This window comes from Bison bison, unplaced genomic scaffold (genome assembly GCF_000754665.1).
Source record: "Bison bison bison isolate TAMUID 2011002044 unplaced genomic scaffold, Bison_UMD1.0 scf7180017864242, whole genome shotgun sequence".
Lineage (NCBI taxonomy): Eukaryota > Metazoa > Chordata > Mammalia > Artiodactyla > Bovidae > Bison > Bison bison.
In genome coordinates this window covers 505,652-519,765 of record NW_011494814.1, presented here as the reverse complement: position 1 = coordinate 519,765, position 14,114 = coordinate 505,652, and the positions used below count along the sequence as shown (strand labels likewise).

The 14,114-nt window shown below is 40.1% G+C and overlaps 1 protein-coding gene across 1 annotated transcript in view; it reads left to right on the top strand.

The window, feature by feature from the left end:
• Positions 1–14,114, top strand: part of NPAS3 (neuronal PAS domain protein 3) — a 940,521-nt gene that overhangs the window by 441,499 nt on the left and 484,908 nt on the right. Inside the window, exon 5 of the mRNA XM_010847026.1 lies at positions 9,616–9,698. Within this exon, the coding sequence (XP_010845328.1) occupies positions 9,616–9,698 (83 nt within the window). The remainder of the gene's footprint in view (positions 1–9,615; positions 9,699–14,114) is intronic.

Here is a 14,114-nt window from a genome sequence, read left to right as displayed (position 1 = left end):
ATCTAACTGTTAGGGTTTCAGCAGTGCACAAAACGATCCCTCCAGCTTAGGAAGGGAACAATGTGAGTGGAGAAGAAAAAGTGTTAAGTGAAAGTATTAGTTGCTCAGTCATGTCCAACTCTTTGCGACAACATGGACCGTAGCCCACCAGGCTCCTCTATCCATGGGATTCTCCAGGCAAGAATACTGGAGTGGGTAGCCATCCCATTCTCCAGGGGATCTTCCCAACCCAAGGATCAAAGCTGCGTCTCGTGCACTGCAGGCGGTTCTTTACCGACTGAGCCACTGGGGAAGTCCTTAATGGAGAAGAGAGACGACATGCAAATAAGTTCTAGGAAGAAAATAAAAGCAGATTGGGGGGTGTCACATGTCCTCATAGCATCTCCCTTTGACACAATTAGACATTGATGTCCCCAGAGCCTAATTTGTCCATGACCACCCAGCTAATAGAGATAAATGAAGGATTTCAAACTCAGTCGGCCTGACTCCAGAACCCAAATCCTTTCCTCTGTGTGCAACTATTTCCCAATGACTCCTTCCATTGAACTCAGGCAAGCAGAAGGCAGAGAGCATCTTGGGGAGGAGTCTGATGGCCTCAGTAAGAGACCTGTGGCAGAAGATCCCCTTCAGAGCTCTGAGGTGATGGGACAGTCCATTTGGTAACCGACTGCCTCACACAGTGCCCAGTTGACTGCTGTGGTGTCGGCGTGCACTTCAGGAATTTTGACACAGGCAGGGCAAGTGGTCGAATAGTAAAGTTTGGGTTTTCAGACAGAGCTGAGTGAACCTTGATCCTCCTGGATGTAATTGTGTGACTGTTAAGCTATAGTGTCAAGCCCCAGGAAGTTGTGGAAAAGTGTGGCACCCAGACATGCAAGTGTCTTGAGGAGTGTGACAGTCCATTGGGATTGCAGCTTGAGAAAAAGCTGGCTGGAGCCGGCCGATGGTTAGCCTGGAACCTTGCATGTGTAGCTAGGTTAAGGTGAAGTTGTTCTGGGCTCCGTGTCCAGCCAGTGGGTCCCAGAGTATTGACTGTTATAGTTCACTGTCTACGTGACCTCACCCTCCACACACAGTTCCGGCACGCCCCTATACTGAAGCCGCCGCTCTCCCTGCCCCAATGCAGAGTTGAGAGTTGAGAGCCACACATTCGTTGGATTTTATTTATTTGCTTATGTATATGTCTTCACACTAGACTCTGGTCACCTGGAGGGTCAGGATGGTGCTTTCATTTTTATATCCGCTGACATGGTACCCAGCTAAAAGTAGAGACTCAACACAAATTTCACATGGAGGCTTTTAGCTTTCTTCTGCTGACATATTAAGAAAGCATTCAGAAATGGAAATGGGAACCTGGCTTATATTGCTAGCTCCTAGGTCTATGAGGTTAATATCTTCCATATTTTAAGTGTTCACTAAATTTTTCATAAAAAAATGTATTACCATGGTCTGAAATAGTTGAGCTCTGGAAATCAATCAATGCCTTTTTCAGTAGCTGGTGCTGTTATAATTGTAGCATTATGTCCTTTGGGTCAACAGCCCACTATTTCATGGAACTATTTATTTTTGACTGTTTTTTTGTCAGAAAGTCTCTAAACACGTGACTAAGCATTGATGGGGTCCAAGAGTAAGCTAGCACGTGAGAGAATGTGATATGAATATATGAGTGGATGAACAGGAGAGAGAGGAGGGGAAAGGACCAGAGACACTGCCTTCTTTCTACCGCAGAGACACAAGCTACTTCCTGCAGAGCCTCCCTGCCATATTAGTGGCCTTGGAAAGCCTGAAGGATGGATGAAGCATTAGAATGGAAGTAATAAGGTTGTGCTTGACTTCCTCGGCATTCATAGCAGATGTTACAGTTGTCATAACATGAAGCTTTGGAATCAGACTTGGGGGGGAAAAAAATCAAGATAACAGATGTGAACTTTTTCCTTTTATGACTAAGTGTAGGTGGGGATAGTGGTAAAGAACCCACCTGCCAATGCAGGAGACATAAGAGATGTGGTTGCAATCCCTGAGTTAGGAAGATCCCCTGGAGGAGGAAATGGCAACCCACTTCACTATTCTTGCCTGGAGAATTCCATGGACAGAGGAGCCTGACGGGCTATAATCCATGGGGTTGCAAAGAGTCAGACACGACTGAAGCAACTTAGCATGCACACATGCTGACTGACACCATACCAATTCAATGATAATCTCTAGTTCCTTCCTACTGGGCAAAGTCATGCCACTAACAGTCTGTGTGTCACTGAGGTCAGAAGGGGTGACAGTCTTACAATGGCACTCAACTGAAAGGCTTTTAAGACATTTTGCAAAATGAAAGTATAATAATCCTTCTTTTTTCAGCCCCTACTGAGGGAGCATACCAAACCTAACCCCCATTAAAAATTTCAACTTCTCAAAAACAGTTTTCGCATATTATTGGGGGAGGTCATTTCTACCAATTAAAGGACAAAGATCCAACTTGGTGTAGTTTGTGCTGCTTTCAGATCCCAAATTAGATGGGATTTTCTAATTTTCCCTTTGAAAGCTGTGGTCGGGAGTACTTGGTCCTTCATGGCTTAATGGAGTAGGTGATTGGTAGAAGGTTATCATAGGAAGAAGAGAAACAAGGACAACAGGAACAACAAGAAAAGCAGCAGCTCAGAAGCAGAGCTTCAGGTGGTGTTCGGGCAGAGCACCTTCCACCTCAGGCGTGTGTTCAGGCTTGGAGCCTGGGCTGGTGTCTGCAGTGCCACTCCCTGTGGCCACTGGACCCTTCTAACACACAAGACTACCTCACTCAGTGGACTCTCTGTCGGTCATCTCTGTGTTCTCAGGGCCCAGCAACGTGCCTGCCTCATAGTGAGGCTCGGTAAGTGTTGGCTGCTGTAGCCCTGAAGCCAGAATGAATTAGTTGATAACTTTTGCGGAGCTCACTTTAGATAAAAATCAAGACCTTCTGCTGCTCAGAGGTTCTCCTGTTCTATAGTTTCTGTTCTTTCTGTTCTCAAGTCACTTTATAACTGCCTCACTCTTCAAACTTTTCCAAATTGAGAGAGAGTGCAATTGATGATACCCTGTATCTCTGCTGGAAATCCAAAGACAAGAATTAGTCATAATCTATTTTTTTTATTTTGTAAATACAAAGAGGAAATTCTCATTTTCTTCACTATATAAAGGGAATTAAATAGTTTAAGCTCTGCATCCAAAGCAAGCCCTGCAGCATCACTTTGTTAAAATCAAAAAATACATTCAGAAAAGGCTTGGAGTTGTGGGTGGGTTTCAAGTCCTGTAAAAGTGACTGTTTTTTGTATACATTGTTATGAGAATGATCAAGAAAGTTAAATTGAAATGATTGTTACCTACCGTTGTTAGAGAGTCCTGTTTGAATTTGCAATAATTACTTTACAGAATCAAGAAATAAAGCGTACCCTCATCTATTCCTTCAATCCTGCCCTTATACCTCCATGCATCTCTTGAGGATTCCCCTGAGGTACTCCGCAACCTTCAGCCTAGCCTGTGGCTCATGCCTGTATTTTCCTGAGGTTTCTGACCTCAGAGATGCAGACTGTCAGCACTTCATCATCCTCTCTAGTGCTGTTGCTCCAAACAGCAGCTTACCCCATTGCCTTAAGAATGTACTTGTCAGCTGGAAGTTTGGGTCCTCTCAAGAAGTGTGTTGATCAACTTCTATGTAACCCATGTAAGGTACCTATAATAGCTCCTGTAGTAACTTCCAGATTGTCAGAAAACAGCTATTTTCCTCTTTCCCTGCCTACAGATGAAGAAACACCTGCTTTGATAACTCATTTCCTTCAAAGGAAAAGCGAGGCAAGTGGGCAAAAGGACTCTTTAAAATGAAAACTTCGTTCTGAAAAGAAGTCCTTGTAATTCATACAAGAAGCATTTTTAAGACTTACAAAAGTAATACTTGGGTGCCATTTCACTTTTAGGCAGTTTACCATTCTGATGAAGAAAAGTTTTGTAAAGAAAGTGTTCAAAATCTGTGAATACTGTGTAAGTTCTGCAGAAGATAGGAAGTGCATGCTAAACACATTCTTGTGTAAACAGATCATTGAGTGTTTTGTGTATTTCCCTTAGTTTGTACTAGTTGTAGCCATACAGATAGGCTTTTTTTGATAAAAGCAGACATGATTCCTTCTTCTTAAATCCAGCCATTCATTTGTAAATATTAATACTCTCACAGTCTTATCGCCCTTAACGCTTTTCCTGAATATATTCAGTGCAACTTTAAATTGTGGGAGAAATTTAAATGTGTTGCAAAAAAGAATTTTTGAATCAGCGTAAGACTTCTTAGAGTTTCAGTTATTTTAACAGATTAAATACTTCTTTTGTCTAAATTGGTAATATAATGTGTTAATAGGCTTGAGATATGAATTATAAAAATGTATTTTTTAGAACATTCTGGATCTGAGTTTAAAAATAAGCCCATACTACACTGTTTTTGAATATGGAAGGTTTTCTTTCTTATTATTTAATGTTAACCTACCATTCAAATGCCTGATCAGCAATACCTGTCCCTGTTTCTTTTCGCTGGTTCTCAATTATCCTGTATTTTAAGGGGCAAAAAACTTATCTTGGTGAAAATACATTGAAAAAGTGTTGTTGTTCTTTGTTTTCAGACATTCGCTTCATGTAGTGTGTGGAAACTCCACACATCGGGCTTTTGACAACAGTTTCGATTTTAGGGCTGCTGTTTGGGTTAATCAGGTACCTACCACTCGTGATTCCAGTGCATCTTCCCCATCCCGACCTGAAATTCCACCAGTGTTTAGGGCATGCACAAACAGTGAGGAATTTAGTGTTGAAAGGGTACAAACTGTGAATTTGGGCAGTAGGGGGAGCGGTCTTCAGAATGAAGACTTGGTCCCATAGTCAATAAAAGCATATCAATGTTTATTTTTATAGGGAGACACACATACACATATACACAACTATATACTTCATAAAGTTCTGAGACTTCTGAGAAAACCCTCCCTGGCTTCATGTGCCCTACAGTGAGGGAGGCTAATTGTCATTCTTCAAGGGAAATCCCTTTTCTTCTCTTTGGTAGTCATGGGAAGACTCATTAAGCATTCTGTACTCTTTTCTTTCCCAGACTCCGACTTTGCTTAGCCCAAGTGCTAAAGCCCAGGGAGTGATGTCCAGGATTTCCTTTAGTCCTCTCTTCCCCCACGCTCAGTGTAGGAACAGAGTCTTGCCCCTTACACAGCAGATTCTGAGGGTACCCACCAAACTTGCCTTTTTACTCAGTGGATGACTCCACTCTTGAAATACCACCTGCAGAACGTTAAGGCTACATCCACCCATCCTGCCACTCAGCTCCCCGTGGAGGGAGAGCTGGATGAGAAAATAGCCCCAAAATGGTATTCCCTATCTGCTAATGACGTTTCCCAAATCAAACAATTTCTTGGCAACCCTGCCTCCCAGTGTCATCCTCCTCACTTTTGAGTGTCTTGTTCAAGGGATCCCTTGAACAAGAAATAATGCGCCCCTTTCTCTCTCCCTGCCTGTGGTTTACCTTCCCAGTGTGAACTGTGCAGGGAGGGGCTGGGGCAGCTGCAGCTGCTCTGGAAATGGGGGCGGGGAGGGTTAGGGGGAAAAGGGCAACGCGGGACGCAAGGCAAGAATGGCTCATGACTTTTCCGCCGTTCATTACGTGTGTCCACTAAGCTGGCCTGCTTCTGTTTTCTAATGGGTTCTTCAATGGCAAGCTGACCTTTTGTCTGAATAGGTCAAACTCCCACTGAGCGATAATCCTCAGCCTTCCTGGCGTTTGTGCCTCCCTGAAGGTGACGGGCACTGGTTAGGAATATGACTGGGAGTGTGTGGTGTATTTCCCCAAAGAGGGATTGTCTTTTATTGCACTTAATTAATTCTCAAAGACTACCTCACAAGGTTATGTGGAAGAGTCTAGGTTATTTTTTGCTGACACCGTTGAGGGACAAAATGAATTTTTCAGATACATGCTTCAGATTGGGGTTTTCTTCTGTCTTTCATTTTTTTTTTTGTCTTCCATTTTTTAATGAGAGAAAGGCCAAATGTGCAATCCTAATGATTCATCATATCATTTTATATTTCTGAGACAATCAGAATTTCTTCAGTCAATTTTTAAAAATCTTTCTCCCTATACATTGCTTCCATTTAAAGTCTCTTAAAACTCTAGGTGTTTTATTTCTAACCCTTGAAAAACATGAGATGATCATGTTGTTTTCTTGATCATGTTATGCTGGGCCTAGGTTTGTTTCGAATTGCTTAAAATTTTCTGATGGAATGTTTATGAGGTTTTATAGCACAGGTTACCCTACAGTGGCTAGCAAGTTTCAGCATCACATAGGTACTCAGTAATTTCTGAACTGAATTTGAACTACTGTGGCTTGTTTTTTTTTCCTTTTACCAGTTTATATAACCTGTTCAAATTATACAATTCTCATCACTGTCAGTGGCTGAGATATAGTCTTCACAGATATAGGATTACGTGTTCCATTTATTTAGCAATGTGCTATGCATTTTTTGGTTGATTTAGTATTCTTTACATTCCAAAGCATTGTCTTTTAATTGAACAGACAAATGACCGAAGTGTCTGCAGATTAAACATTAACCTGTATAGCAGTACCAAGTATGCAGTGTGTGGGCGCTACCAAATGGTTTTAAAAACTGTCAACTTCCAAAACACAGCAGTCTGAGAGAACTTCATAAACAGTGTATTACTTTTCTGAGAATGATGACCCTCACTGAGGAAGTGCCTCTTCAGTTTTTCTTTAGGCATAAATGATACTCCATAAACACAATGAGATTAACATAGACGAACAAAATAACTGTGTTTGTATTGTTCCTGAGTTATCAGATTATTATCTCAGTACTCAAAATCCCAAATGTGGTGGGATGAAAAGTACAAGATAAAAAGTACACATTTAACATCTATTCAGTCACCAATAATGCTTCAAGTCAGAGCTGGGCTTCTACCTGGGGCATAATGGGTTCCTGTTTAACATATTTATGTGGGTTGTAAAATTAGGAACTGTCATTACAGCCCCACATCACCTGCATAAGTGCAAAACATATAAATCAAGAGAAGTTCCAGTGTAATAAAAATGCCATTGAAGGGAAAAGCATGAAACCACTTACAAGATTCGTGTGTGTTATGCTGGCATGTACTAGAATGCACACTCGGGTTTCTATAGAGGATCTGAAGAACAAAGGAAACTATGCAGGTGTAGGACTCGTGGACAGAAGACCTGATGGAGGCATGTGGGATTTCCAGACTGACCAGTAAGGTTTTAAAATAAAATTCCCAATTATGTATGCATTTGTACCACTTACCTGAAGAACAGCTGAGCCCTAAGTTGAGGAAAGGCAAGAAAAGAATGGCTGTCAATGGCCAGGCTTAAATCACCCCTGCAGGAACCCGGTATAGTTCCTGCAGTATAGTTCATGCTTCAAGAAGGCAGTTGTTATTGGAGCAAACTCCTTGGACCTTCTAGTGAATGAACAAGTTCCTTTCATTTCCTGTGATGTTTCAAGGTCCTCAATAGATTGGTGGCTGTTACTCTGCTGCCCCCCTCTTAATCCAGTTCATTGGAGAATAGTGTATGTTCTCTGAGATCAGTCCATTTTCTCTGTGAGTTACAGGGGTTTATTTTAAACCTCATTATTGGAAGTCCTGAAATGCCCCCAAATTTTAAACTATTAATAAAGAGCTTTCTGAATCCTAATTACTGCCTCAATAACAGAGTGGACACTTTTGGAGTTTTTTAACACCCCCTTCTGCCTCTCCAAAGCTCCCCTCCCCCCAACAATCTTTAAAAAAAAAAAAAGAGAGAACTGCAGATTTTATTCATGTGGGATCATTCACACCAAGCAACCATAATGTGCAATTAACACTCTAGAAACTGAAAACAGTATTCAGCAAGACAGCTGCATTATCAAAAATGCCAAAGGAGTTTTGAAGGGAGTAATGTGCATGTTAGAATAGGAAATTAATCAGAAATGCACACACACCCAGTAATACTGTCTTAAGTACATCTTAATATTAAAATTTTAAAAATCTTATGTCTATACTTATAGTAGTGATTAATCTGAGGGTAGAAAATTGATTTTTTTCTATTTTAAAATTATTAGTTGTGTGTTTTGCTTCTGAAGCAAATGAAGAAGTTAGAATAGCGATCTCTAAAGTCCCTTCCAACTGGAATATTCCTTGATAATAATCACTCTTCAATTATATTTTATAAATTTTCCCATTGAAAGAAAATGCCTTTTTTATTTCCTCTTGCAAGTAATAGTGATACTTACCACTCATACTAGTTTCAAAGTGCCTTTCAGACATGGCAGACATTAGCTCACAATTTCAGGGGGGAACTGCCTACTTTTGCACAGCACAATGATCCTAAGTACACTTATATTATCCCTACTAAGGTATGGATCTAACTGACTTAGTAATAACTGAAACATAACAGAATTATCCCAGCAGCATTTTGCTGGCATTGTCTTGTCAACTAGCTGAAAGCGTTTGGAGAAGAAAGAAAGGGGGTTTAATTTTATTTTCAATTCATAGTGTCTAGATTTGAGGGAACCGAGGTTTGTCAATTTTTAAGAAAAGCAGGAAGAGGTAAGGGATGTATTTGTTTGAAATATGGAAAAGTTCTGAATATTTTCTTTCATAAATTGCTGGAAAGCAAAGTAGATTTTTATGTTTGAGGACTTTTTAAAACTGGAAAAATAGCTAGAACAGATTTAAAAGCAAATCATGACCCCGTGCAAAAAAAAAGAAAGAAATTGTGAAGTGATGACCCACAATTCTGGATCCCCTAAATATCATGCAGTCAGCCCTTCTGTTAAGGATCGGGAGGCTCTCTGGGTGTATGTGCCTGCAGACAACACATGCAGGGTATGCCAGGAACAGAAAGGCTAACTATACCTTAGCAGAAGAACAGAAGTATTCAGATAAGGAAACAGTCACTGAGCTGCGAGGTACAGGCTAAACAAGCTTCCACCTGGGCTTCCTGCGGGTCCTGTAGGAACAGTTACACGTGAATGTTCAGTAAATATGAAATCCAGCCATCCTGAGACACTTCACACTAGTGCAAACAGTCACTAATGAGAATCTCCTAGCCAACATGTTGTGCTTATTAAATTATGATAAAGTTATTGCATTAGAACATTTAAAAAATCCTGTTGGCTTTTTTCCTGGCCTAGAGGATATTAAATGTTCAGGTTTCTCTGGGAGGAAAAGGAAATATGTATTTGCTTTAAAAATAACAATACCTAAATTTTAAGAAAAGCAGCTTACTAATTTATTTTTTTTTAATGTGAACATTCCTCTGTTTTTTTGCTCCGGTATAGGGAAAACAGTCCAAAAAGAAAAACATTAAATCTGATTTTAATGTTTGTAGAAGTTGATATTCTGAGATGAAAATTCAGCCTCGGCTCTGATTTGCTCAGGCAACTGAGAACCAGAGTTAAAACTGGCTTGTGATTCTCTCAGATCTTAGAGCTATAGTAGCTATCTAGTGATACAATTAAAGAGAAATGAAGCTGAAGGTGTGAATTGGAGCCCCAACTTAATTTCTTTCTTTCTTTCTTTCCTTTTCTTTTTCTTTTTTCTTTAAGTTATAGGTGCACAGCGAAGGAGAAGCCCCAGTGCACTGGCCATTGAAGTATTTGAAGCACATTTGGGAAGTCACATTTTACAGGTACCTTTAAACGAAAAAAGGTTGCTTACATTTTGCTAGGAAAAATCCACGTGTTTAGTCTTCTTATGAAAATGCCTTTTATTGCAGCTATGTGTATGACTTGCTATTGTATCTTGGAATTATGAAATTTTTATGAATTTATTTTTTTTCTTTTTAGAAAGCCATCCCTTGAGAGAATATTAATGAGAAAGGGAGGGCAAGTATTATTTGTGCTATAATAATTGAGATGAACGGTACTATTGAGTTGACGCACAATGTATAGTAGCTGGCTGTTCCCAGAATGATTGTGTGTGCTGCATTTGTAAGTGAACATATGTGTGTGTCTTTGGAGCTATATTTTGTTTTTGGAAGAGCAAAGTTTTGTTGTGAAAGTATGTGACATTTTTATGTGTTGCCAAACTTCAGTTGTTCTTTGCTTGAGTTTATATTCATAAGTGCTTCCCACCCTGATGTTAGCTTTCCTAAAGTACCGATTTTGTTAGGGTGAGATGTTAAAGTATGTTTTTAAGTAAGAGGAGACAGATATTAATAATTTGATCTTTCCAGTGACTTTCATGAAAAATATGAGGGTGACTAGGCGTGGACCTGTAGTTATTTAGTCTTGGAAAAAATTTATCCCAAACTTAGCGCCTCACTTACTCAGAACTTTTTCTGTTAGGATTTTGCAAATCATTAACTTGACTATCATTCTGCATTGTTTCTCTTTCCAGGATAAATGTTGCCATGGCCAAAGCTTTTATTTATTTATTTATTTTTTGTACATGTAAGATTCATTTTTAACCTGGAATTGAAGAAACAGACATATTTGGGGTGTTTGGGCATCTTATTGGAAAAAGAGGTTGCTTTCCTTAGATAAGATTTGGGATAAAAACAAAGCTAAACTACAAACTCCTGTCCATTCAGAGTAATTTTTGTTAAAAAAGGTCTCTATGGTGCTTTCATTTTCTAGATAGCCAAAGTGGTACTGAATCTAGCATGTAATTTTTGAAAATATATACCCTAGAAAAACTGCTTTCATCAGATTGTCCATGGTCAAACCCCCGTGACTCTCCAAAATGGTTCCTTGGCTGACAGCTTCAGTGTCATCGAGACAGTTGTTCAAACGACAAATTCCTGGGTCTCTCCTGGACCTAGTAAATCAGGGTCTTCAGGGTGAAATCCAGGAATCTGTTACTTTTAACAACCATTTGAGATAATTTTGATGCTTTATTAGGTCTGAGATGTCACTATTCACCTTTGTAAATTTAAGGCCTGAACGGTCCTTATTTATTTGTATTTATTTTGATCTTTCTCATTTCTCCACTAATATATGTTGACATCCCACAGAACTATGTTTCCTGAACTACACCTTAGGAAATGCAATCCTGTTGTGCACATAAAGTTTTGAATTACCTTTGTAGTAGATAAGTTTCAGGGACACAGGAAGGATATTTCTTTCTGGATCTTTGCATTTTTATTTCCCTCTTCCCTGTACGTTTTTGTCCAGAATCTCCATTATAAGTTGGGTATGAGTGATACCATATACACCACTGTTCCTCTGTATGTGAGGGGAGTTCGTTCCAGGACCCCTGTGGACAGAAAACTCTGTGGTTGCTCAAATTTCTAATATAAAATGACATGGTATTTGTATATAACTTATGCATGTCCTCTTCTATACTTGAAATCATCTCTAAACTATTTACAGTACCTAATACAGTGCAAATGCTATGCAAATCATTGGTGGCATGTGGCAAGTGTATGTTTTTCTTTGTGGAACTTTCTGGATTTTTTCCAAATATTTTTGATCCGTGGTTGGTTGAATCTGTGAGTACAGAGGGCCAACTGTACATTGTTAGATTCTGATGTGATCCAGGATAACTCCTATTTATATTCTGAAGCCATCGGTGCGTAAGACTTTGTCAGTGAGAGAAATGATTCCAGTGGTATCCTATTATCCTCTAAATTCTCTCTGGAAATCTTGTGTTCATTGTTTTGTAGGGAGGGGGACTTAGGAGCTGCAAGAATTTAAATCTAATTTAAAACAAAAAACTTAAGAGTGTAAATGTAAGCTCAGTGAGAGCAGTGTAGAAATGAAGAGCGACTGTTCCCAGTGCCAGTTCAACATTGGACTCCGTTAAGAGAGTGGAGGATCTAGATGAGACTGCTGAACTCTCCTGTTCTTTGGTTTGGTCACACCTGACTTAAACAGCACTCTTGAAGGGGTATAGACAGCTGGATGTCATTTGGAGTGGAATAACTAGATGAGTGCATGAACTGGAAATCGTGTTACGTGAGATGTGGCAAAGGGCGTGGTGAAGTTAAGTGTGGGAAATACATGGCATAAAAGGGACATTAATATCCTCTCTTATCTATTTGAAGGCCTCATTCCAAAAGAAGAAAAAAAAGGAGGATTAGATACATTCTGTGTCTTCAGAGTGTAGAAAAAAGAGAAAGGGATGAAAGTTGAATAGGAAAAGAAATTGCCTCCATATAACAAAACTTGGAAATAAAGCTGTCTGCATTTCCAACACACTCAAAACCTTTAGCGTTAGAAGTATAGATGGCTTTGTAAAGATGCTTTCAAGAAAGTCAGGCATCCAAGTGTGGTTGCACTAGATAGTCTTGAAATTGTCATAGAAACTAGAAACTCCTATCTTTCGATTCTAAAACCAAAGGTTATGGAGGGGAAGAATTGTGTATGCTTCTCAAAATGATATGCTAAAATTGCAGATAGGAATGGATTGGGAAGTAGCAGTAACAAGAAGGGCTTCCTCTAGGCTGTCTGGTTAGTTGTCTTCTCTCCCAGCAGGGTAATTCTTGAACCCATAGATCTATGTACCGCATTCAAGGTTTCTCAGTAGTCTGCTTAGGTAACATGGTTTCCTTATTTTTCCTTCAGGAGGTTCCATAGTTGAATCTGGTTGATTCATGGGGCCTGGTGTAAATTCTTTCTTCTTTCTCCCCTACCCTTCTTTTGTTTGTAAATATCGGGGTGGGGGAGGGGGTGGAATAAACAAACCTGTGTGGTCAACAAGGTTGGCATAGTCGCTAACATCATAGTTTACCATCATTACCAAAAAAGAAAAAGAGTCAATACTTAGTAACAACATAATTTGCTGTAGTAGGCGCATGGCTGCTCTCCTTAACTAGCTTGCAATCATTTGGTTAAAGAACCAGGAGATTCCATAAAGTGAGAAGCATCACACTGGTCAAGTATCTTACTAGAGGCCTGTGAAAGAGTGAGGCTCTGAATTTGCCACAAAGCATCAGAGAAGACCGCTCAAAGTTGTTGATGGATGAATAGGAGTTTACTAGCCAAAGACAACCAAAGAACATTGCAGGCAAAGAAATGAAGAACACAAAGCATGGAGGCAACTCATCACAGATCTTATTTGGGGACTGTTAAGGTGTTTAACTTGATGGCTATTTCACATACGCAGAGGAGCACATAAGAGATAAGATGGAGAACTTACCAGCCATATTGCACAAGCCCAGTAAGCCAAGCCAGGATGGTGTAATCAGCAATAAGCCTATGGAGAAGGCTTTCATACAAGAGAGTGACAAGATAAACCTTTGGTTTGTTTCTGGTGTTACTATTAAAATACAATCTAGGAATCCTCTGTATTATGAGAGGCTATTATAAAGAGACAATTTAGGAAACTATTATAACAGTCTAATATCCAAATTAAGATCTTATCCGAGATAGAACCTCTATGAATAGACACACAGGAATGGCACATGGTATGAATTACAGATGAAAAGCTAGGGAATGGTAGGAGTTATCAGTGATCACAGATCTTCTAGCCTGATAAAAGGTTCCCAGTGATACTCTTGCCTAAGAGAGGCTGAAAGGGATATCTTGTTACATAACCAAATCTGTAAGAGGTAAGCAGTTGGAAACCTGAGTCTGATCTTCTAGAGAAAGATCAAGGCAAAGGGTGAAAACAGGGTGGGGCATTATTGCTTTGTGTAGATGAACGGTAGTTCAGATCAAACAGCGAGTTGCAGACAAATGGAGATCATATGGAACAAGGAGAGAAAAGGGCTGAGGCGAGGCAACCCCATACATGCCATTCCTTTAAGATGCAAATAGAAAATGGGAAAGGAGTTCAGTGTAGTATCTCAGCCGTGTCCAACTCTTTGCGACCCCGTGAACTACAGCACGCCAGACCTCCCTGTCCATCACCAACTCCTGGAGTTTGCCCAAGCTCATGTCCATTGAGTTGATGATGCCATCCAGCCATCTCATCCTCTGTAGTCCCATTCTCCTCCTGCCCTCAATCTTTCCCATCATCAGGGTCTTTTCCAATGAATCAGCTCTTCGCATCAGGTGGCCAAAGTATTGGAGTTTCAGCTTCAACATCAGTGCTTCCAATGAACACCCAGGACTGATCTCCTTTAGGATGGACTGGTTGGATCTCCTTGCAGTGCAAGGAA